Source organism: Myotis yumanensis, unplaced genomic scaffold (genome assembly GCF_028538775.1).
Source record: "Myotis yumanensis isolate MYYU_CA2020_CCGP unplaced genomic scaffold, mMyoYum1.0.hap1 SCAF_9, whole genome shotgun sequence".
NCBI classification, from domain to species: Eukaryota; Metazoa; Chordata; class Mammalia; order Chiroptera; family Vespertilionidae; genus Myotis; species Myotis yumanensis.
Window position 1 is genome coordinate 65,274,106 of NW_027223760.1, and position 26,507 is coordinate 65,300,612.

At 44.6% G+C, this 26,507-nt stretch overlaps 1 protein-coding gene across 1 annotated transcript in view; it reads right to left on the reverse strand.

Moving 5' to 3' along the window:
• The window catches only part of CPVL (carboxypeptidase vitellogenic like), a 101,432-nt gene that overhangs the window by 16,505 nt on the left and 58,420 nt on the right, over positions 1–26,507 (reverse strand). Inside the window, exons 9-12 of the mRNA XM_070424495.1 lie at positions 25,905–26,036; positions 23,004–23,102; positions 21,352–21,525; positions 5,305–5,487 (exon numbers count right to left, since the gene is read on the reverse strand). Of these exons, the coding sequence (XP_070280596.1) occupies positions 5,305–5,487; positions 21,352–21,525; positions 23,004–23,102; positions 25,905–26,036 (588 nt within the window). The remainder of the gene's footprint in view (positions 1–5,304; positions 5,488–21,351; positions 21,526–23,003; positions 23,103–25,904; positions 26,037–26,507) is intronic.

Genomic DNA, 26,507 nt, shown 5'->3' on the forward strand with positions numbered 1-26,507 from the left:
TGCTCACTCCCTCTCAACCAGTCACATTTATTGCTTGTTGCTTACTCTGAGTTTGTCAATGCAATCAAGAACGTGGTGAAGACCTGCCTGGAACTGTTATTTCCTTCAGAAATAGTTCATAATGCTCCCAAAGCTGTTTAAAATTATTTTAAAAAATGAACTGTCAGCAGGAAATTCAAGAAAGGCAGGTGGCCAGCTCTCTGTGGATTATCCGAGGAAACCCTCAAATCCTTCCACTCAAAGCACCATGGTTATTCTTTTAATTGTGTGTAGTCAAAGAAGGGCAATAAAGATCATGTTCGTTTTAGGAAAGCACAGCTGGGAAGCTGGAGTTATGCTTTCTGTCTGCACAACATGCTTTCCCCCTCCTCCTCCTCCCTGGAGGCACCCTCTTGCCTGTAGGGGACAAGTGATTCCATGTGGACTGGATGCGCTGCCAAAGACTGTCCATTGCCAACACTCCACCCAACTTTGTGACCACCACCACCTCCTACACACCCAGAGCACACATGTGGGCTAGATCTGGCCAACCCAAGTATTCCACCCCTTCCCACTCCACTGCCCTCTCGGGCTCAAAGGCACAGTGGTGCAGGGGAAAGGTTGGTTTGGGTTGTCAAATCTCAGATACGACTACTATTCGAAGCCTTAAGCGAGTTTCTCGGGTGAAACTTCTGGTTCCTTATTTATAAAGTAGTACATTCAATCACATAAAATATAGGGGAGCTACCAGAATGTCACAAAAAGGGGTGTGGCAGACCACAGGCCCGAGGGCTTGCACATGCTCCCATGGCCTTCCTGATACCCTGTGAAGTAACTGATCTCCCTCTGAGTTTACAGAACAAGAAACCAGCGCAAAGCTAGTAAGTGACAAAGCTAACATATAAACCAGGCTTGTCTAACTCCACAGTCTACCTTCCTCTCCTGATACCAGACAACCCGCCATTGATCATGACTCTCCAGAATGACCAAGCTTTGAGGGTGGTGGTTCCTTTGCTCCGGACTCAATCTCTACCTGAAGGTGTCAGGAAGTACGGGAGCACCTTCTTCCCATAAAGCTCCTAATATATTCCCGGTTTCCCAGGGATTCCCCTACCCTGACCTCTCTCCACCCTGAATCCATCCTCTTGCTGACATTTTAAACTTCCCAAAGAACACGTGCTTACACACCTTCCATGGTGACAAGTGGTGTCTTTGAGAGACTTAGAGGAGTCAGATTCATGGAGACAGAAAGTAGAATGGTGGTTCCAGAGCTAAGGAGAGGGTTGGGGTGGGGGATATACTGTTCAGTGGGCCAGGGTTTCAGTGTTTCAAGATGAAAAGTGCTACGGAGATGAATGGTGGTGATGGTTGCCCACAAACATATGTAATACCACTGAACTGTACACTTAAAAATGGTTGAGGTGGTAAGTTTTATGTTTTGTGTTTTGCCACAATAAAAAAAATTGGGGAAAACCCCAACAACCTTCAATGGCTGCCCAGTGCCTATATAATAAACACTCACCCCTTTGTCTACCACAGAGGCCCCACAATCCCCTTCCACTTTCTCTCCCAGCTTTTATTATCCAGGCTCCAGACTAGAAACTGGGTTAAGCACTCTGCCTGTGCCCTGCCCCAAATACTCTTCCATACTCAAGGTTCTGCCCACCCACCATGTTTTCTCTGCTCATTTTAGCCAATTTTAGCATCTGTGCTTTTAGCACAAGTTCCCAGATAAAATCATAACTTTTCCTACCAGTGCATGAACCTGGTCTCACCACCTACTAAGCTCTAGTACTTTCTAAAATTCCGGATACTCTGTCTATGGGAGGTGAGCTATGTGACCTCACAGCTAATCCTAGATGTGAAACACATTATTTCTCAGGCCTGCTGTAATTATAACTAACATATGCAGGTTCCTATTTTAAATACATTAGCATATTGCTGCCAATCTGTCATTCCAGAGGTGGGTCCCCTTGAGAAGCTGAAAACCACCGGACTGGAAACCAGAAGGCCTGGGGTCTCAGCTCCGACATGAAATGGGTAGGAGACTTTGGGGCAGTCCCTTAACCTCTGGGCTTTGTTTCTCCATCTGGAACATTAGATCTGAAAGTCGTTTCAGCTGTAAAATGTTACCTCTCTGAGATGTTCCATCCTGAAATCACTGAATAACCTGAACTGATACTGATAATGAAAACAAAATAAAAATACAATGGCTTAAACTACAATCAGGGAAAACAGACTTGCTGGATGTTATGCTAAAGGCATAATATCAGAAGCTATGCCCAGTGAGGTTGGATAAGAATGAAGACTGACCAGTGCCTTTTCTTTCAATGTTCATATGGAAAATAATTTCAAAAAAAATATTTTCAGTAAAATAAAGATAGAAAAACCTGTAATGGTTTCAATGCTTTTGCCAGAAAATATTAGCTTAATAAAATTGTTCTAGGAAAATGTTCTTAAAGAAAGTCATCAGTGTTGCTATTATTCTGATTACAAATTTATATTTCTAAATGTGGAGTCAAAACTTCCTTGGGGTTCAGATGACGATTCAGTGATGTAAGAACAAAATGTCCTGCATTTCAAAGACCATGACAACATCAAAAGAGACCATGGCAGCAACTCTGACATTCGGAGGACAGAGAAAGACCCCAAAGGAAGCAGCAAAGTGGCCTTGACAGTGATGGCCGTGGGTTGTCACCAGCCAAGGAGAAAGAGGGTTAGACCTCTGATCTACCTGTAACATTATTAAGTCAATATATATTGACTACACACACACACACATACACATATATACACACATACACACAGACATATATACTTACATACACACATATATGCATATACACACATGCACATATACATTTATATATATATATACATACACACACACACACACACACACACATAACACATACCTGAGTCAATACTAGTAGAGGGATATATATATATTAATATTAGGTGTGTGTATGTGTATATCTATACCTATAAATATATACACTGAAGGCCACTATGCTATTCTATATTTCTTGCTAACTGTGCCCCTCTGGGCATTACCAAAAAGTAGATATTTCAGTTATTTCTTAGAAGCTATCTTAGCGATAACTCAGTCCGAACCTGGCATTTTACAGATGAACAAACTGAGGCTCAGAAAAGGCCCCTGCCCCAGACGACCAGGCCGTGTCCAATTGTTAGAATGGTACAGATGCCAAAGGCTTGCTCCCTCTCGGCCAGGTCGAGCGCCCACCTTCGCCCTTCACCTGGCCTCTGAGGCTGGCTGCAGCTGCCTGGTTTTCCTGGGCATCGCTTGCCGGGAATACCTGGGGACGCCCGCTCCCTCTCCCAGCACCCTGTTGCTCCCTGCGGGGAGCTGTCACTCCTTTAAGTGGGCATTTTAAGGAACCATCCAAAAATAAGTCTACTTTGGTTTCGATTTTTAAGTTAAGAGCTGTGCAGTTTGGCAGGGAGGGCGGTTTCTATTTTGGCAGACACATATGCATGCTTCTGTGCTGTGTGTCTCATGCTGGAAAGCAAGTCCATGGCTAAGGTCCACTGTTTTCATTATCAGCCGCTTGACATTTGGACTGTGTGCTCAGTCCAGCCTGACAGAGGATGCCTTTCTTAACACGGGACCTCTTCCCTCCTCCATTCTGCCCTCATCTCCACCCACCACCCCACCCTCCACCCAGCACTTCGGGCAGGAGCTCTGCCAACATTTGTAAATCACCTACATGACATGCTGCGTGGTGAAACCCTCCCTATCACAAACATATGTGGGCCTTGTTCCTTTGTTGCCCGTTTTTGGCAGCCGGGGGAGTGCCATGGCAGCTCTCAATGTGTTTTGCATTCACGAGAAGGGTCAGCGGGCGCCGTGTGATATTTGCACACAAGTTTCTGAGTGGCAGGCAATCCCTTTGTCCACTTCTGTGGCACATGCAGCCACAATCTGGTCTCCCAAGCGGCTGCTTTATGCACAGAGCTGCACGGGACACGTGTGCAATGCCAAGCACGGCAGCGCTCACAGGCTGGGCTGGGGACACGAAATAACAGGGGCGGAGGCAGCCATGAAAGGACCTGGAGGACATGCCGAGTGTGCCCGCGGCCACCCTCCTCAAGCAGTGAGCAGATGGGGGACACCTGACGTGATCATTGCTCCCTGGCCGTTCAACATTCAAGTCTGCCCTTAATGGCCTAACTATTAATATCACAACTTTCCCCAAAGAGTTGATTTTCATTCATTTGCCCTGGTATTGATTTTTATCATTTATAATTCTCCTTTTGTTATGTACATTCTTATGAGTAGAGATTCCTCTCACCAGAGCCCAGAAATATGTCTTTCAACGGTTTCTTTTGTTCATCAAGGTAGTTAACATTTTGGGCAATATCTAAATTTCTCACATGCTTTTAATGATTAGAATGACTGGGGTGGGGTAGGCAAATCTATACTTTTTACATTACAATACCCCTAATTTTACTTGATCTATCAATTCTTCTAATGTAAAAGTAACCCAGTAACCCCTATGAAATTCTTTGTGAACTCTCATTTATTATGTCAAATTGAAGTACTTTCAAGGAAGTATGTGTCTGATTAATTTCTGTTTGGAGCATGGATTTGCCTAATGGAAAACTCGAGCATTTAGAATCCCAAATACCCAGGGAGCCAAAATTAAGGTCCCAATGTTGTCTCAAATAAAAAATTGAGGGAAATAAAAATCAAGTCCAAAACATTTAAATTTCTTCTCTTGACTAAGCAAATGCTTGCTGAGGGGCTTTCTAATTTCTCCAAAAACTTTCTGGAGGTGAACAGTTCAACCGTCAAGTAATCATTGGAGAAGCCTTGTCCTGAGGAGCCGAGATCCACAAACAAAGGCGGGTGGACAGGCTTGGCCAGGAGTAATATCTGATATGATCCCTTAAGGGGAGGTCACACTAGGGGCATCAGGTAGAAAGATTTTGTCTTGGGCTCCAGGTATAATATACAAATATGATCATAGATTGGCCAAAGGAGATTACATTGACCTTGCCTCATGAAATTTGTTCAAGCTCCCCTTTTGTTCCCAAATACACTAATTCTCTCATTAATGATTCACCTTTTGGGGGCTGAGTATTCTCTTTTTGACTGTTGAACAATGCCTACACTTTGGTCTTGTGTACTTCAACAGAAACGCAGACCACTCTTCCCTTGTGGAAAGTAGGACCGCAGAGGCCACATTTTGGCTGGTGTGGGCCTCTGCTTGAGGCCAGCCGTGCCCGATCGATGTTTTTAGGCTTTGTTTTCAACCCACTCTCCCATTCCCACAAGCCGAAGGCCCCAAAGCGTGTTCCTACCTGATGGAAGTTACCCACTTGCCGCACGTAACCAGCCACTTCCTTATCAGATTTAAAGATCTTCCAAACTTTTCTTTCTGCTTTCTTGTATTCCCGGGATCCTTTCCAATTCATGGCCATCAGGGAGCGCTCTGTCAGGGGGGCTGCCACGATGATGTCCAGTTGGCCATTGTAGATGAGCACCTACATGAAATCGAGCCGGGTACAAATGCAGGAGTCAGCGAGTGAAGCCAGTGACTCTACCTAGGTAGCCAAAGTGCACACGCACATGCACACGCACATGCACACGCATGGGAGAAAAGGGACCGTGAGCGTCTCTCCTGTGGTGCTCCCAGAGGCCCGGCTCACAGGCCTGTGGGGTCATTTTCTTCCAGTTGGCTACACACATCAACAACCTGAAATAAACTGGAGCCTTGTCTCAACCGTTGCCTTCTCCCAACATTTGATTCTTCACAGGAATCTACCTAAAGGCCTCTCTTGGTTGCAAACATGTTTGCGCTGTAACACTCGATGATATTATATGCTTGGAGGTATGGCTATGCTAAAGAGTAGGACTGTACTTACCACATTTTAGTGAAGCTGAGGAATACTACACCCCGGATTTTCATGAGGCCTGCATTTCATTAACTGGGCTTTCAGGCACTGCAGTAGCTTGTGGGCTGGGCCTTCCCTGGGGGTTGTTAACCCATATGGCTCTCCTCTCCACATTGATTGTACAGTGGCCACTATAATGCTTTGAGGCAGACAGACAGATGCAGGTGCCTCAAATTTGTTACTTGTTGGAGGCAACTGTGTCTGCCATGCAACTTCTAAGACCTCCTGTTCTTAAATAAGACAGCTATTTGCCAACAGTGAGCAATGTCCTTCCGTCCCAGAATTCATTTGTATTTTTTGCCAATTTGATGGCTATTATAATAGAAACAACCCTGGGGAAGCTCTTATCTCTTCTTCCCAAACAATGTTCAATTTGCTTGGAAAAGAATCCAGGTAGCACCCAGCGCGGGTGAAGCCGTGGAACTTCCCGGCAGGGCAACAGGCGCTCTCCTCTGCAGGGCCACTTAACACAAACCCTTTCAATGTTGAGACTTTCCATCTCAGTAGTCCTGATTTTTTAAATGAATTTTATGAAAATAAGCCCAAAGAAACTATATTCATTAGTCTTATTATAAAGAAAAACTCAAGCACAATCTAAAGGTTCCATGATTAGTAAGTGGTTAAATGAACTGTGGTATGGACATTCAAAGGGATAGAGCAAAACCATCGAAAATGTTTGCCTGAACCATGAAGCAAAGTGGAAAACCCTTATCCCATAAGTCTGAGAGCCAAAAGTCAAATATATATATCACCATTAGGAATGGATAAGATAGGTAGACATATTCTCATGTGTGTAATGAGACTGTTTTAAAAAATGAATACAACCCATTAATTTCAGTTCTTTTCTCGTTTGTTTTCTACTCTTCTTAGGCTATTTTTATGCAGCTCCCACAGTAGGAATGCTCATACGGCACTGTCCCTCTGTCCCCAGCAAGGGGTGTTCCTCAGCTCCATGCCACCGTTCATCTCTGGAAGCTCTGGTTTGGCTCAAGTGAAGACCTTTGGTTGAATCCTCACACTGGATAGAAAAGGTCTCACTGCATATGTTTCCATCCCGGCCTCCCTGGTACAGGCTTCTTAAAAGGCTCACACATAATTAAAAAGCCCAGGACTTTGACACACTGCAAATCCTCCGGCAGCCCTGGCCGGGACTCGGCGGAAGATGAAAGAGTCCTGGGCTCTGCCGCAAGAACGCGGGTCTTTCATGTCCTTCCCTCGCCGTCACCACTTCACTCCCCTCAACAGAAACCCAGAGGGGAAAATCCTGGTCGATTTAAAGCATCTTGAGAAAACTCAACTCCCCCCTGGCAATAAAATTTTGCATTGTTTATTCAAAGACATTGCCTCAAAGACCTTGAGTACTTCTGGCCCAGGCAAAACTCCTACAGCTGTTTCACCGACAGTATGGAAACAATTATATATGATCTGTACCAGCAAACAAGGCTTAAATGCTCCACCATTCTAGGAAGGCCTGATTATAGCTGATTAACAGAGATAATCATCTCTAAAGTAATTCCTCGGCTAGCCCTCCATGAAAAGATGCCGATTCACTAGGGGATGCGCCAGACTCTCCGGCGTTTTCCTCTCCGTGGCCACAAAATGAAGCTTGCTGAGTGTCTTTCCGAGTGTCTCTTGTAGGGACTTGCTAGCAACAGTATATTTTGAAATTGATTTAAGGGATTTCATCAATCGATGTCATCTTTAAGGGATGAAAACCCACAGATTACAGCAAAAACATGCTAAGATGTACAGCATTAGTGTGCATGGTTGTTGAACTGAATTGAGATGAATCCCAGCCCTGAGCTGGGTCCCTGGTCGCCTCCACTGGTCCTAAACCAGAGCACTAGCTCCCTGGAATGCTGCAGTGAAGGGCTGACCTGCATCACTTTGTGCATGTGACAGGCGGAAGGCCCCCTTGGGGGGGAGGGGGGAATAATTGGAAATCCTTCCTTTACAAAACAAGGAAAACATTTTTAACTTTTAAAGGGCACATAAGTCAAATGCAACCAAAAAAGAAATCAGATTAATGTTCAAGTGAAGTGATTTCAGGGCTGGCCTTTAAGGTCGCCAGCCTTAAATATAAGAATTCCTGAGCTTTTATTTTTATCTAAATGTCACGTTTATTCTCGTCGGACCTCACAGGAATATCCCAGTTGCCTGTAGGGCTGGATGAGTGGGCAAAATATCCCAGGGTGCACTGACAGTGAGCTGAGAAGCCAGGTGGGTGAAGTGCATGGGTGGGTGGTCCTGAAGCCCAAGGGCACATGTGGGCGACCCACATCCTAACAGAGAAGTTCAAGGACAAGGCATACGCCCTGACGCGTTGGCCAATTATGCAGGATCTACACACACACATTCGCTTCATTTCTTCCTTGTAGGGTGACCAGCTGTCCTGGTTTGTCCTGGGCTGAGGAGTTTCCCAGGATGTAGGACTTTCAGGCTAAAACTGGGACAGTCTGGGGCAAACCTCCCCCGGAGGCTTGCTGGTATTTTAAGCAACAGGATCTAAAGACAGAGTGGAGACAGAAATGAATGCAGCCTTGAGCTACACTCCCCTTGTCAGCAGTGAGCCTAACAAAACCCGGAGCAGGGACAGGGCTGCTGGGAACTGGTTTCCCAGGCAGCATCCGAAACACGTGTCCTGGGTGGTCAGCTGTGAGGCCTCCTTTTAGAGAATGTTCTTTTCTGTCAGCACTTAGAGGACTGACTGGTAAGCTTGCTGGAAGTGACGGTTATGTGAAGACATGGAAAATACTTCTTATTAAAAAAAAATCAATGAACAACTATGATTCCACAGTTTGTGCTCTGTAATTACTATAAAAAGATGCTTCCAATTTGGGAAAAGAAAACATCAAATACAGGCAGTTAGGGTAGTCTAAGTATGAGTGATTTGTTTTAACTTGACTGTTTTCTAGGTTTATGTTATAAACGTGTTTAGGATGCTTTTATAATGAAAAATAATTAAAAAAACAAACAAACAATAACATTAAGAGGTTAGGCACCTCCATTTGGCAAAAGATGGGTTTTATCACAGAATAATTTATGAAAACTCCAATATTACCCATTCTCAATTTTTCATGACAACTAGGTAAAAAGCACAACTTCAGTTCGTTCGCAGGTGACCCTAAAGACTCATTCCAGAATTCAAGCATTTGCAAGAGACAGCACTAGGTCATCTGGATTACAAGCATCTTTCTTGGGGAGGTCAAAGGACAGAGATGAGAAAAGCATTTTTATGATGATCTTTATTTTCTGAAGTGCTTTTGTGTCCACGTGGCTTTATTCTCATTCTGCTACACGAGGTCGGGATGAAAGTGTTCGCCTCCGCTTTAGGAAATTGTGACATAGCGAGGTGCCAGAATGCATCCTAGATCCCGACTTGCAAACTTGTACCTGGAATTCCCCACGGAAAGAGCTAAAGGCCTTCGAACCAACAAGCATGTACTGACTCCCCACAGCGAAGTGTTTGGTGCCCCTGGAAACGGAGAGTTGGTTGAGCATGACACAGCTCACATCTCCAGTTCAGAAACAATCTTGGCCTGTGTGCCCAAGTCCAGTGACATAGCTGCGTCATTTCTCACTTTGGCTCTGTGGGCAAGGATGAGTGCAAGGGCATTGCTCAGCTGGTGGCAGATGCCCCACTTCTGCAGGGAGTGGCCTTGGTGAAGCTGCTGTGGGGCAGCATCAGCTCCTGGAGAAGGAAGCTCCCTGAGCATCCGGTCTGTCCACAGCCCCTGCACAGTGCCTGGCGCCCCATAGAACATATGGACACTTCCAGGGCATAGTCAGTTGCTCTCCTTAGGCGTTCTGCCATGCTGTAGAGTGACTGCTGCTGTGGCTTGCCCAGGTCCACTCTTCCTTCTCCTGGTGACTGTCCTCCCAACCCCTAAAGGATACAGCCCTAGTGGAGCTGTCAATCACAGCATCCCGCCTCTTCTGTGCCAGGGATGAGCATGTGACCTAAGCTAGGCCTCCCTGATGAATCTGCTCAGATTTTTTCCTGGTCCCTATCTTTCCTCTTCACTCCAGCTCTTCAGCTTTTCTGTGAATTCTGTGACCTCTCGTGTCTTCTGATCAAGTCCTTTGATGCTTCAAGTAACCAGAACTGTTTATGTTGCTAAGAGCACGCCATCCAAATGCATGCACCGCCAGACCAGTGCACACAGGCCCCAGCATGCAAAGCAGGGAACCCCTGGGTCCGGGGCTTAACCTCCCAGAGCTTCAGTTCCCTTTCCTGGACGTGAAGATGGTAAGACCTACATCCCACTGCAGCGAGGATGAATGAGGTGATGTGCATACAGCTCCTAGGATAGGGCCTGATACAAACTGAGAGTCCAGTGACTGTTAGGTCCTCTTCATTTTTAGGCAGGTTGATCATTTGATAATGACTTGACTCAACAAAGCACTTCTTCTAAAATAACCCCCCAGTGTGTATGGATGGTCTTTTTGTGCTCACTACTTGGTTGCCAAGCTCACTCTTTCGGACAAAGGCCTATGGTAGGAGGGAATCCAGCCAGGGTAAACCTGAACTCTATATATTCAGACTCCTGAAATAACACACCTCTCCCTGGGACTTTTACACACGTCGGGTATAGCGTCTCAGAAATACTTTCCTGGTAGTCAGAGCCATAAGTTCACCAAGTACTCTTTTTAAAGGAACTTATAATTTTGAAGCATGGGATTCAAAATCACAAGGAATTTCCCCATATTTAAATGCTAGGAAAGTAAGGTAAAAGTATAGCTTTGAAAAGGACATTTTGAATAATAATTGAACATGTTCACCCTTATTATGTTACAGGAAGTGTGCTAACCATTTTACATCCATGACGATTTCAAAACACCCCCAGAAGGCAGGGGGTAGTCACCCTTTTTTAGATACAAGGAGACAGAGGTACAGGGATGTGAGCCAACTGGTGACAGATTCAAGTTCAGATCTGCCTGACTCCAAAAGGTTGTGATTCTAATCTCTCTTCCACACTGTCTCCCTGCCCAAGTCACTACCCCGAAAGAACACATCGATCAGGCGGTGTATCTGTATTTGTAATTCCACACGCAAGGAGCAAACCTAATGATAAGTGTGCCTCCTTGTAATGAAGGATACATGTTTATAGTTAAGAGCACAGGGCCTGTGTCTGGGTTTTGAATCATAGCCCTGCTACTTACTAATAAGATTACCTTAATTAATTACTCAGCCTGTCTAGAGTTCCATTTCCTCATCTGTAAAATGGGTATAAGGGAAACATATAGGACAAAGAATCACTGGGAGAATTACACAACATATGCATGTAAAGCTCTTTGCGTCCTAGGCACACAGTACATGCTCAATTAATGCTAGCTATTATTATTGTCACCACATTTAAAGAGCTCAACATAGCTATTCAAACAGCTGCATAATATCCAAAAGAAATGTCACCTGTGGATTACAATTGTGATTTAGGAATAAGGAGTTCGAATTCTAACACAACGGCATGAGGCCATAAATTTGGTAAAACGAACAGCAGGGCCTTAGGAAAGTAGTATTACACTTGTAGACAGAAGACTTGAGGCCCAGCCCTGGCTCAGCCCCCAGGGCCTGTGCTTTGGGGGGCGGGGGGGGGGGGGGGGGGCGGGGGGTGACATTGACATGGCATCTACTCACTCTTAGCCTTAACTTTCTCCTCTAGGAAGTGAAATAGCTACGTAGTAGAGTTGTTATGAGGGCCACATGGGATACGAGATGTAAAAATGTCCTGTCACTTGAAGAGCAGGGTTTCATCAATGGTTTTGTTACTCCTTATGAAGATTAATCTGAAAATTACATTGAGATAGTGGAGTGCAGAGGTTTTAAATTGGCTGCCTGAGGCCTTGCAGATCTGTCCACTGAGTCTACATCGTGGCACAGTTTTTGCAATTAGATGCTAGCATTCAAATACGAGGAGATCTGACCCTGCTGGGCCCGTATTTCCCCTGGGCCACAGTGACTAACCCTGGACTTGAGCTATCCCTCTTACACACAGCCCCACCCCTTCCTCAGTGCCCCCCCCCCCCCCACAGGTGCAAGGGCAGTTGTCAGTTTTTTCGGTGCTTATGCTATTATTTTTCTTTAAAGAGAAAAATATTTCTCTGTATCCATGACTTTGTCATGGGCAAAACAGAAAGATCAATAGGTCTCAATCCAACACTGTTCATTGATTTCCTTTCCTTCCTGGATCCTCAGGCAGCTGAAGTCCACTTCCATCCGAAATGGTATGGGAAGTGTGGCCTTTTGTCTGAGTGGGAGAAGAGCCCGTGACTTACATAAGGAATGTGTTGTGTCTGTTTGTTTACTTGGCTACTATGAAATGTCGACTTACTCAGCAGCAAATATTTATGAAGCGCCTAAGGATTAGGTGCTCAGGGGACAGATAGGGAAACATGTGACCTCTGCCCTGATGATGCTCCAGACTTTTTTTAACTCCAAAACAGTGACTAATCAGAAGAGGAAAGGCAAGTTCACCCTTCCATTCTCTAAGCCAACGGTGGGCAAACTTTTTGACTCGAGGGCCACAATGGGTTCTTAAACTGGACCGGAGGGCCGGAACAAAAGCATGGATGGAGTGTTTGTGTGAACTAATATAAATTCAAAGTAAACATCATTACATAAAAGGGTACGGTCTTTTTTTTTTTTAGTTTTATTCATTTCAAACGGGCCGGATCTGGCCCGCGGGCCGTAGTTTGCCCACGGCTGCTCTAAGCTCTCCTTAAAGGAGAGGTCAACCAAAGTCTGTTCCACGTGCATCTTCCTAAAATCTAATCATTTAACCACCAACTTTTCAAGTTCTGGACGTATATAAATCAGTAGTCGATTCATACATTTCCCTCTCTCAGCAAGAACACATTCTCCCCAGTAGAGACCTAATGAGCAGAACCAGAGGATGCTGAACCCTTACTTTGCACAGTGTATGCCTTTCAAAGGTATTTTCTGGGCAGATATAAAGCAACCCACTGTTAGCAAAACAATACCTGCTCACCACTTTACCTGCAGAGGCAACTGAAAAGATCCCGTGCCCTCAGAACTCAGATTTGGGATCCAAGTAAGTTAGGGGGTGGGCACATGCTACTCAACGGGGAGAGAGACATCTGGGCTTGCAATGGTCCCGCACAACTGGCTTCTTGAAAGAAGGGGCTGGGGGCAGAAATGTACATAAATGTGCATTTTGTTGTAAATGTCAGTGCCTCCAGTCTCAAGGCAGAAGGATGGAAATAAATCATGTGCGGGCTACTGTCTGATCGAAACTTTAACTTCTTTGTTAAACCAAATCAAAAGAACACAAAACTGTTCCCTGTGTTTGCCCGTTTGCGCGGCTACTTTTAGGAAAATGACTGAAATGCCGCAGGAGGAGGCTTTGGTCTCTCAGCAGAACGGGAAAGCAACCCGTGCTTGTGTGCGAAGGCGAGCTTTTTGTTGTTGTGCTTTTAGACGAAAGATTTATGCTTATATTTTGGCCCATTTACAACCCATCATAATACTTTGCAGACAAAGTTATGCTCTTTTCCCAATGATCTAGTGACCTTAATCTCTAATATTTTGTGGTTTCCTGTTTGGGGAAATGATTGAACAGCAGCCTAAGCTATTCCAGGCGGCCCGGCGTTCCCAGTTGGCCGCTATCTGTCTTGGTTTTGAATGTTCTCCTGTTCACCAATCCAAGAAAGAAAAAAATTGGTTTAAAGAAGGTTTTCCTACAGATGCTAAATCAATGAAACTCCTACCAAGCGGCCCTCCACACTTCCTCCTCTGGCTGCCTTACTTATCATTCTTCTATTACAAACCCCAGCAGCGCCAGGAGTCCTTTCTGCCTGAAGCAATTAGCATGCTCCACCACCGCTGCTCTCTCCTGAGCAGAAGGGAATTAATTTCACTAATATCCAACTCGACCCAGGGCCCTTCCCCAGGGCTTCTCACCAGTTCAGCTGCAAAAGAAGAGCTGTGCCTCCACTGTGCACAATAAGGTTCAGGAAATGTTCCCGCCTGGAGGCAGGGTTGTTATCTCTTCCCGGACAATTCCTGGCCCCCTGGCCCCAGCTGCCTATGGCTCTCAGGAGTCCCTCTTCCTGGTGATTTTGCAGGAATATCGGGTTGGAAGGCTCAGGAAGCCCAATCCCTGTGGTCCACCCAGAGAAGACTATGGCAGAAAACTAATGCCACCATTGAAGGAAACAAAATATGTTCCAAAGGGACATATTTTGCTTCCAAGCTTAAGGAAAAGGGAAGACAATGAAAGAGAGAAAATGAACTTGGCATAAACACCCCCATGTGCCTGCCATCCGCCTACCAGCTAGCTTTGCCAAGACGAGCAAAGAAAAATGAGAATGGAGCAAAACAAGGTTGGGAGTGTGTGCGGCGATTACACAAATAATGTCTTTCAGCCAAAGAAAATTATTCCTGCTTTCTTGCAACTTAACTCTAAATAATTTCGTTGCTTTTAGAGGGGAACAAGGAGCTAAGCCAGCGTGGCAAAGAGCCAGCAAGCCATCACTCCAACCCAGGCATCTCTGAGGAAAAATTAACCACCTAGCATAGCACACTTAAAACGACTTTTAATGATGGCTCAGAGTAATATTTTTCTCTGGTTTGAACAGAAAAGTCCCGGGCTCACTCCAGGGTCTTTCTCTGCCTTCTCGTTCCAGGGTCTGCTGTCAGGGCCCTTTTCTGATCTTCTCACCTCTCCGGGGTCTCCTCTGATCAATGTCCATCCCTGGGTTTAGGAACCGAAAGTGCCCAGGAGCGGGCCTGCCGCTGCCCACGCAAGTCCCTCTGGAGGTGAAAGTCCTCCCTGGTTGTCAGAATGTCAGTTTCAAGGCCGCAGCAAGGGCCATCTCCAAAGACTGCCACATGCTTGCCACTGCGGTTACCCCGCTGCCATGGAAGGGGGCAAGTACCTGGTCGCACAGCCTACTTTTCCTTACTGAATTCAAAAGAGAAGCCCAGCTGATGCCCGTGGCCTCTGGGATTTCATCGGCACAGGAAAACCTGCTATCAGCAGGTGCAAGATCCTCTGCCCGCACTCTCAATGGTGCTATTCACCACAGCTGCCCCGTTAGTCTGAGATTAGCCTTTTTCTCCCCCAAACACAACTTCCCCTTGTTTGGTAAGAAAAGCATCCTTTTCCCCGTTCTTTCCCGAGAATGTCAAATAGGCTCAAAAGGATTGTGCGAGCCGCTGTAACAAACGCAGGGACTGTCAGGAGGCCGAAGAAACAGACATGAGTATTCAGAGTGGAAGGAGCACAGGGAGACCGGGAAATCTAGACAGAGGAGGTGGGGGGCTCCCGCCCAGAGCTCTCACTTCAGAAAGCTTGGTTAGAGGTTTGGGCTTTCACTCAGCCACGTGCTGCTCAGTACAGGAAGCCTGTGCTCTGGTGTTGCCTGTTACTCGTGAGAAGATGGGAGTTTCTCATCAGCAGTGAGTGGATGGTACAGACGGAGCCACACAGGGGTGTGGCTGGAGGACTTCTACAAGCAGGCCAGGCAAGTCAGTGATAAAAAGCCTCCAGGGGGACCCCTAGAGGTTGCGACTCTGGCTCCCACAGGCACTGGGAAGGGTGGGAACATGCCTTCCCCTTTGGACTAATAGCCAGGGCCCACCGCCCCTGAACTCAGTCCCCTGTGCTCAGGTGGAAGAAGAGGAAACTGCAGTGGAAAGAGCACTGGACCTGGAGTCACATCTCGTGGCAAATGGACTCAAATGGTGATGACCATGACCCGAACCAAAATACCGGCTTTGCATTTTGTCTCTATGTCTCTAATATGTGACTCTCACATACAGACCAACAAGTGCCCCAGTACCAATCCATGCAGTATCATTAGCAAAGCTTTTTGTCTTGTTTTCTTTTGTGAAATAAAAATTGAGGCTGTACTGTTTTCCTCCCACACCCCCAGGAGGGTGGTGGCGCCCACTGCTTTGGAAACCACTCGTTTCCTATGGTGTGGCATCGGTTTGCACTAGTCCTGCTCCACGATGACACGAGGAATAGACTGAGAGGCGACTACCAATGCTGACATCTATCACACGCAAACTACTCCTCACTGTATCCAGAAAGCAATTCTCTCTGCCCCCCCACCCCCCGCCATTTCTCTATTTATCTTTTCAAAGTAAAATCAACTGATATAATAGCCTTTGGTTCAGAGCAGTTGGATTTCACAGCAACTGAATTTAAATAAGTCATTCCTTGGTATTCCTGGGGCATTGGTTACAGGTCCCCTGTAAGTACCAAAATCTGAGGATGCTCAAATCCCTTCTATATATTTGCATACATCCTCCTGTTCAATTTAAATTGCTCTAGGTTACTTGTAATAGCTCATACAAGGTAAGTGCTATGTAAATAGTTGTTATACTGTATTGTTTAGGGAATAATGATATGAAAAATAGTCTGTAAATGTTCAGTGCAGATGCAATCATCATTGGCCTAAGTACATATGAGGAACAATAAAACAATTTTTCTTTGGAATGTTATTGATCCATGGTTAATTGAATCTGTGGCCACAGAAACTGTGGACATAGTGGGGCAACTATATATGCATTTCTTAACTTAATGATTCTTAGATTCCCTGGAATCTGCATAGCAAATGGTAGTGCCACTTACTATCTTCCTTCTTACACCACCCTCTGCCCTGCCATATTTGGGTGACACCAGAATAAATTCTACTTTTCCTGTTGCCAGAGATCACAAATGTACTTTCTATTGTTTTGAGCATGAGGTCCCTTCAAACAACAAAATAAAGCCCTTGCGAAATGATTGGCATGCTTACCAAGCAAAGCCATTTAAAACAACTGGTCCACATGGCAGAATATAGTATCAAAAGGTTTTTTGTTTGTTTGTTTTTTTTAATAAGAGAACATAAAAATACATTCTGGTTCTCCTTTGAACATTTCATCCCAACATAAATTTAAAGGACAGACAAGAAAAATTGTCAAAAGCATGGCAAGTTTGGGTGAAATCAAAGTCTGTTTCATAATATATGGCTATTTTCATTTCCCCATAGTCATTGAAATGCTTACAAATCAGCAAAGTCCAAAAGTATGTCTCATAAAAAAACCCCCACAAAAAACATAAAAAGCTAACCCCACTCTTGCACTTGGATTATAACTGAAGCAGGTAAAATGGCCTCACCAAGCACCCTGCAGTATAAGGTACACTATTTTATTTGCCTGTAAAGTGGCACTTGCGGATCTATAGGCTATGATTACATACAACAAATGTCCCAGGATTAGCTTCCTCTCTTCTGTTGTGCTTCACTAGGAGCCACTTCCTCCCCCCAGACATTTTCATGGAATGGCACTGGCATTCCCTTCATGGCCTTCAAAGGCTTTGGAAGAAAGTGATCACATCAGCTTACAGTCAACAAAGCCAAGCGTTTCCCGTCATGGTTTCATGGACGCTTGGACTCCAACTGAGCCGCTGAGGAACCAGGCCCATGTAAGTGTTAACTTTTTCTTGGTATGCTAGACACTTATCCAATCTCATTTCCTGGCCACTTTTGTTATTGACATTTTGCTATCAGGAGATGTTATGAAGGAAAATGCCACCAGCAATGAGAATGACTGCGAAAATGAGTTTGTTTTACTAGAAATATTTATCTCCCAAACGTCTAAGTCGCCTCCTTTAATCAGGAACTGCCCATTTCTAAATGAAGACCTTTTGCTAGCCCCGGACAAGTAAACAAAACTCCAACGACCTGGGTGTTAAGATTTCAGTCTGGTGGGGAAGCTGAGAAAACAGTAAGATCCTGAATTCTGAAGATGCAATTAGTGGAAACTTAATGAGCTGCAGAATGATAAGTGACAGGGAAATGTAACTTTATATTTACAATTTCCTGACTAGATGAACTTTTAAACACAGCAAACTAAGCCCTACCCCAGGGCAATTTAACCTTTCGAAGCACAGGCATGTGGAGGTTAAGAACAGGCACTTGGAGATGGTACCCCTAAAACTGCAGTGGGCTTCCAGACAACACAGCTACGGGGGTAACCTCAAATCCAAGGCCAGTGCTTTGCTTTGAATCCAAATGGCCTCCATGTATGGAGCTGTGGCTCCTATTTGTTAAAATAAAGGTTTCACACACCCCCACCCTCCCACACTGACACTCATTCTCATGTCTTTGAAACTATAGCCCATATATTTTTAGAAAGGCAAGAACTAAAGAAAGGGAGGCTAAACACATATTCAGAACTTTTAGCAAGAATCTTCACGAGAACAATGTACCTTCTAATATCAGAAAGAACTAAGGACCAGGGGACCTCTACAAAGAGCAGGGTTTTCAAAGCCAACAGCTCTGAAGGAGTATGAGTTGCATGTCTTAGGTTTTAGAGATGCCCTGCAAGTACTATCATTATTCCCATTTCACAGATGGAGAAGCTGAAGTATCCTATGTGTTTAAGTATCCTCCCCAAAGGAACACAGCCAGTGAATGATGGAGCAGCCAGCATTCAAACTCAGAACATCCAACTTGAGAACCCCCGCTCCTAACTACCATGTTCTACGACCCCGCTGAATCCTAAAAATCCGGACAATATTGTGACCCGATTGAATCATGAAGAATCCCAATAGCCCAGCAGAGTATTTCTCATTCTAGTTATTTTGGAAATTATTAATATGATATTGCAATTTACCACCCAAACGTCTGAAATTACTGGGTAGAGAGTGCATTTGAGTACACATCCCCTAGAGATCATTACACGAAAAGGGTTATGTTTCATACAGTCTACCCAGAGGTGCCACAGGAGTTCCATTCGTTGCCAGGAGCTGAGGAGGGCCTTCCCCTGTCCACCTGAGATAGTCCACATTGGCTAAAATGAACCCAGTGCAGGAAAAAGACTTCCAGGTTCCTAGGAATAGAAACATGTGCACTATTTTCTATGACAAATTAGCACTGAGTCTTACATATCACTTTGAGGGTACTAATGTTTCACGCCAATCTGCGTTGTTCTGATTCCATTGCATATGCATTGAGGTTCACCACCATCACAGACAAGCCAAAGGTATTCGCTGCCCGGTGGCTCCGCCAGCGCAGCAACGCGTATGCAGTCTGTCTGAGCAGATGCCACTTTTTTGGTGGGCACTCAGATTGACTGAATACTTTGTTCTCTTTCTTTATGGAAACACGGTTTATCTGCATCACTGATCTGTTCTCTTTTTTTTGACAACTCAGCCAGAGTCTTACTGTTTAGAAAATACTCTGCTTGCATTGGAATTCACATGGACAGAGATGTGTATATATCTTTAGTCAATGTGTTCTTGTCAATCCATTGCACACTCCATGGAGATGAGCCACTCGCAGGTGAGCTGATTATATAGACTCTCCTCATGTGCCTGGGAAAGGAATCATGTTCCAGTTCAGTTTATACAGTGAGAACATGTATCTCCGAAGGGCACAAAAAAAAAATGTGATGGGAACTTCCTTATTTGCTCTCCACTCAAAAATACCACGTTGCATTCCTTAATGTTTATATTGTAGCCCATTATTTAGGTTTTGAAAATGCAAATGCTAAGCTCTTTTGGTTTAATAATTTGATGGGTCATTGACAAGTTTATAAGAGATAATTAAATTTTTAATTTTTTATTGATGTTTAGAGAGAGGAAAAGAGAGGGAAAGATAGAAACATTGATGGGAGAGGAACATCGATCAACTGCCTCCTGCATGCCCCCTACTAGCAAGTAAACAGTCCCAGCATGTGCCCTGACTGGTAATCAAACCAGTGAGCTCTTGGTGCATGGGAGGACGCTCAATCCACTGAGCCACACTAACAGGGCTAGTAGAGATAATTTTGAAATACCACTGATTTATAGAACTGGTTTTTCATTCATTCGTTCTCTTGTCATCTGCTCCAGGCTAGTGCTGGACTGGCAGTCTATAATGGCAGTCCAGCTAAGTGCTAAGTGTGGCAAGAGCAGCAGAGATGACATGGTCTGAGAGTGAGAGAAGACGACTGTCCTAGGAAGTATTTCATCCATTTCTGCAGAGTTGTAATAGGGTTGCAGACTCCACATGTCATTGACACTAGATTATTTTCAAAAAGGGTTGTGTGCTAGGAACTCAAACTCGGTGCTAGAGGCAGGACCAGAAAATGGGCCTCTTAGGTCGGGCATATTCCAAAAACCCAATCTAGTAATTGTGCATTTAGCCAGAAACTCCCTGGACGGTACTGAATGTTGTGCACAGAACAATCCTACAGGACCCTATTCCTGACATAGACATTGTAGAAATGTGTATTTCTCATGGTAGAAAACGGCAGCAAAGAGTTTAGTTCAAATAAAGGCAGTATATTAGGATAATTTTTGACAGATGGGAATAAAGTATCTTGAGAGGTGACCTTTTTTTTCCTAATTGATACAAAGGTGTGCTGGCTACTGGCTGCTCTGTGCTTTTTTTTAAAATCCCAAACACTAGAGTCCTGGTGCACAAATTTGTGCATGGGTGGGGTCTGGCCGGCCCACTCCAATCAGGGCCAGTCTGGCTGGGCTGGCTGGGGGGAGGGGATGCTTGAGGTTGGCTCGCTGGCCCCACCCCCTGGTTGAACTCCCAGTCAAGGGGACAATTTGCATAGTAGCCTTTTATTATATAGGATTATTCTTGCTTCTGCCAGGAAATAGAGAGGAAGTGGACTGCCTCACTCGTGGTCTCTTCTCTCATGTAAGCACACTTATCCTGCACAGATGCCCCATAGACCATGCCTAGGACAGATGACAGCAGCCCTGGAGGACAGAACTGAGAAGAGAAGGGGGAGGGGCTGCACAGGGTGACTCTCCCGAAGGCACTTGCTCTTGGTGTCCACCCTTTTGGTGAGAGCCCTAGAGTCCATGGCTCCTTTCCTGAACCCTCAGGGCTTTCTTTCCATGATTTCACTTTCTTTTGGTAGCTCCAGCAGCAAATCAGGCAAAACATCTCAATCAGATAACATACTAATAGCGGTAGGCTTTCACACCTCCGAACAGAAACCCTTTCTCATTCATTGTTTCAACCTGACAGCCTAGCAGTGTTTGGCTTAATGTGGCTACTGAAAACAAAATAAAACTGCCTTTTGAGCAACATTAATTAATTCAATCAATAGGCAATATGCATTTTTGGAGTAATCAGTTGATTCCATTTACCCCTGACTTCACCGGGATTAATATTATACAGCAAACAATAAGCAAAAATTGGCTTATCCTTTTAGTTCTGTGATGACTTCTTTTCTCAAGAAATGATGAGAGGTGGCCTGTGCCAAGGGGAATTTCACTTTAGGAACTATTGGGGTATGTGATTTAATTAGAATGAAGAAACCACAAAATTTTTCACTTAAAGAAATCAAACAATGAAGGCGTTATTTGTATCTGTAAAACATCATAAAAGTAAAAAAAGAAAATGGTAGGAGTCGAATGACAAAGCCAAGAAAGTCCCCTCTGCTCTGGGCAATCCGAAAAGTTCCTAAAACAGTAACTGAAGTAACTTTCTCACCTTATAGTTATTCATGATTGCAGTTAACCATGGCTTAACTGACTTCACTGTATCTTCTCGCAAGTACTTTTCAACTATGGATCCATCATTAAAAGTCCGGTTCCCCACGTGGATGGCTCGTCTCACTTGTGTGAGGGACAAGAATTGCTGATAGTAACTTTGGTCCTCGGGTTCCTGGCAGAAGGAGGCATCCAAAAGATATTAGGGAACATGAACAGCCCACATTTGGTCAAAGCTTCAAATTTCTCATAACCTATAGTATCTTGTTCCTATACCATTAGGAACAAGATAAGTCATGACTATTCACTTGCTTCCACCTGAAAATTTTAAGTTGGGGATTTTGAGTTAATTTAAATTTCACTAACAAATCTGGACAATCAAATGATACTCTTGGAGCCAATACCCAATTTGTAAATGCTGGATTTCCCTTTATGGAATCTGTGACTCCAATGAACAATCCCATTGGAGGTAAATACAGGGAAATGGAAGAGGTGAGATTATCCGAATTAATTTGCTCCTTGCTGGAGGACCTATGGGAAGAAGATCAAAGGAGCACATGGGCCCAGGGTGATGGCTAGTGGGTCCCAGCTGAGGATTTCTTGCCCATGTTCCCTTTGCTAAAGCCACACGCACCAAATAATCGGCTGACCATAATTTAAGGGGTACACATAGAGTATAAAAACAGATGATATACTTTGTGAGGCACATAACACTAAAGAAGATATCCAGGAGCCTTAGTTTTAAAACAGTACTGTGCACAAGTCTCTGATATTCATTATACTAAAATGAAAAGGACTCCATGCTGTTTTAAAAAGTTACAAAAGGATAAAAAAAACTGTCAGAGTTTGAGATTAACATATGTGCATCATCAACAGTTTTTGCTAACTGAATTATTACTTTGAAAAAATCAAATTAAAAATTTTATTTCTCTTTTGATACCATATGTTTTTCTCTTGATAAAATCTAAAACCTCAAAGCTGGCAAATCCCATTGATGTTAGCTTTATATTTTATTTACAAAGTAGTTCATGAGCAAGGGAATTTCACAAACAGAATGCATTGCTATATACACTAGAGTAGACAAAGAATATACAACCCAAATCCCCACTTTGGCTCACTTTGTCTTATTTGATTAATTCTACCCAGAAGACATCAACTTTGGCCTACTTTAATGAAAGAAACTACTTGAATACTTTGAGAAATACTCCAGAGGGCTCCAAGTGAGGCCCGAATTAAATGCAAGAAACATCTTAAGACAAAGCAAATATTTTCATAAAGGCTTCGGCAGTTTTGGTTATCCAAGCTGTCTTAAGTACAGAGCAAATAATGTGGGCATTTCCAAAAACTCACTGCAGGCTTGGAACTCAGGGGCCTGCTGCCCAGAACTGCAGTCCCTGCCTCTGTCCATCACCAAAGAACTTCTGTATAACAAGCTCTTTGGGGTCATTGGGGGCGGGGGAGAGGATTGTGTTAATCAGAGATTGTTCTGAATTATCTGGAATGTCACACATTCTCAATGGTCAGATGATAATGTTTACAACATTGAGGGGAGGGAATCTATAGATTAGTAGACCCAAAATTCTTTTTAAAAAAAGTTTGATTTTGCCAAAGGTTTTAAGCAAACACTATCATGGTATTTTTAAATGCCATTACCGTGCACTGTAAAATGTTATAGTAGTTAGAGCATCCTGTAACATTCTGGAAGTAAGAAGGGTCTGTTGTTAAGTCACCATCTAGTAGTTTATCCATCACCTAGACCAGAAGAGAGGGGAGAAAGAAAGAAGAACCACATCAGGGTGGGTAAAAATATACAGGCATTTGTCATTTCTTTTATCGAATGGCCTTTTCACTTGTGCACTGTTTCATCCCACAACCACTAATTGCACATCTCCTCTGGGCTAGACACTGTCCTAGACATGGGGGAAGCAGTGGCCATCAGGACAGATCCAAAGTCCTCCCTTGTGAAGCTTATATTCCAGAACGCATTTGATTTTGAAAAGAGTCAGAAATCATTTGCTGTCAAACCACTCAGGTGGGTGGTCAAGACCTGTGAGGTCCAGCTTCTAATCAAAACTGTTTCCCCAAGAGAACATTGTCATGTGAGAAAGACAACACAGGACCAGTGATGGCCTGTGCACGTCTTACAGAATCATTATGATGCCCCGGGATTTTTCTAGAAAGCAGGAAAATTACCACGGGAGAAGTCCTGGGTGGGAATTGGGGAGGGGAGGCACTTCTAGCCCCAGACCTCCCACAATCTGTCATGTGGCTTTTGGCAATTGATTGCCCCCTCCGGACCTCAGCAACCTCATCAGTGAATGTGTGCGTGTGTGAGGAGAGATGCTCTCGGACGTCCCCTCCAGCTCTGGTGGACGGGATCATTGTAAAGGAGCAAAGCATCAAACAGGCTTCATTATTTCGGCCTGCGATGCTGACAGGGCTTTTCTCTTGGGTTTCGGGATTTCTTGCAATTTCTATGACCGATGTTGAAACACATTTGACCACTACTTACGGACTTTCCTAAGTATCATTTTATCTATTTCCCTTGAAAAAGCAACAGTCTTTATGTTTTAATTCTTCACTCAAGATATTGGACCATTGGCCAGAGGGACACTGCATTCCTTCCAGGGTTTTGGGTGTTTTCTTTGTTTGTTTCCTGATGAATCTGGGTTGGGAGAGACGCTACTTAACCTCATGCACCAGCTCCTCATTATCTCTGGATATACAAAATACTTGAACTTTTAAACAGGGTCACTGAATTCCGTAACTGCTAGTTCACTTCACGTACAACAAGCGTCCTTCTGCCTTCTTTATCCCTTTGGGCCTATGAAATATGCTTGTTCTTGACACTGCTTAATCCCTGTATGCTTCGCCAAAAACACATCTAATGTCTCACTTGCAGATCGGTCTCCCATGAGGTAAACTTTCATAGGAAGTCTAAATTCTAAAGGTTTAGTCCTTTTTGCGCTAGCACAGCTGATAGTCCAAAACCAGCCTTGAAAATTCTGTCATTTTGGCCTGGCCCATGTGTCCAGTGGTTAGAGTGTTGGCCCACACACTGCAGAGTCCAGGGTTTGATTCCCAGTCAAGGGCATGTACCTCGGTTGCAGGTTCGATCCCTGGCCTGGGTGGGAGTGCATATGGGAGGCAACCAATGGATGTATCTCTCTCTCTCTTTCTCTCTCTCTCTCTCTCTCTCACACACAAATCAATGGAAAAAAATATCCTCAGATGAGAATTTTAAAAAAAGAAAAAGAAAATACTGTTGTTATGAGTTGAAGAATGATCCTACATGTCCCCATGACGCTCCCTCTTCCTTCATATTTACAATCGCACAAGAAATTCTGAACCACATTCCGCAGCCATGGCAGGTGTCCTGATACAGAGAAAGGGGAGGTGGCTGGCATCCTGCTAGGGCTTCCTGAGTCCCAGGCTGCTATCGGAATTCCTGGCAGGGGCAGGCATTGCCTGGGGGGTTCAGGTAGTGCCCTGGCACCCACGTGCAGACTGGAGCGTAACTTCATGTTACTCCCCTTCTCCCTAAGTGTGTCTGCCTCCTGCTTTGATCTGAACCAGCTGACCTGCAGCGCCTAGAAGTCTATTAATAGCAGGCCTCGGTCTTAACAACCACCGTGCCCTTAGCTAAACATCACAAATAGCTTCCGATAACAAAGATTCAAGTCCTCAGAACTGAACCTGGCCTCATTTACATGATGGCTCCGTCCTAAAGGTGGCAAAACCCCTGAGAAAGGCTGCTTACACTTCATCTCCATCTACACTGGCAAACAACAAAACAAACCCCAACCTCCCATATCCTAACATTTCGTCTAGTCCAGTGGTTGGCAAACTGCGGCCCCTTGAGTGTGGCTCTTCCACAAAATGCCACGTGCGGGCGTGCACGTACAGTGCGATTGAAACTTCGTGGCCACACTCAAGGGGCCAAAGAGCCGCATGTGGCTCGCGAGCCACAGTTTGCCGACCACTGGTCTAGTCTAACATTTTAAATAACAACAACAAGGGTGAAGAATATAACCCCATTATTTGATTCTCAATTTCAATATTAGGGGAGCAATGTGCCAATGTTTACAAATACCAAAGGCTCTTGGTAAAAGCCTCCAATCACTATACTTTATCATCTTTGTCCCTGGCACACAGGAACACAGGACATTTGTTACACATGCTGGTCACTTCTTGGGCTGAAACCCTGTGTGTGGCTATCAGGGGGGTTAGAGGGTTCAGAACCGATGGTCCACTTTCCAGGCTGCCTGCCTCCATTCCTCACCCAGGGTGTGCCTTCAGGGCCTACGTGGTGTTTAAAGAAATCAAGACAGTCAATGAAAGACAGGATCTCTGGTGGAACATGGAGCCACAGGAAATTCAAAGAAACCCACACCATCCGCTTCTTCATCAGGAGCCCACTGTCTCCCTCCTGAGCTTGGATGGCATAACAGATACACCTTCTCTAACAACAACAAACAGCCTGAGCACTGTGGTGCTTCCGGCACCCCCTCAGATGGTTCTCATTGCTCCGGCCACGTGGGCCCCAGGACTCACTTCAAAGGCTTGAAACCACTTCTCCTCCTTGATGTATTTCACGCACGTCTCGCTCAGCTTCTGGAAGTACTTTCTCTGCCTCTCATCCAACAAGCCAATTTGGTACAGGAATGATGCATAGCCCCCTATGATCTGAGGAGAAAAGAGACAAACACAAGAGCCACAGGGCGTGGAAGAAGTTAGGGAAGCCCATGTGCTTAGTGAAATAGCCCTTTGTAATTTGTCCACCTTGGGCTAAAATTAGCCAAGCAAGACAATCACACACACACCCCACATACCACACATCACACAGTACAAATACAAACACATACCACACATCAAACATATACAAACATACAACACATGCCACACACATACACATGCTGTACAAACACACACAAACATGCCCACACAATACACAAATACATAACACACAACTTTACAAACACACACCACATAACACACAAACATATATATACAACACACATGTAACACACATACACACACACCACACACACCCATACACATACACACACACCACTACACCTTAAAACATTTGGGGAAATTTAGAGGATTGAAATTATTAGACATCAACTGCACAACTGTATTTCTCTTTATCAGGTT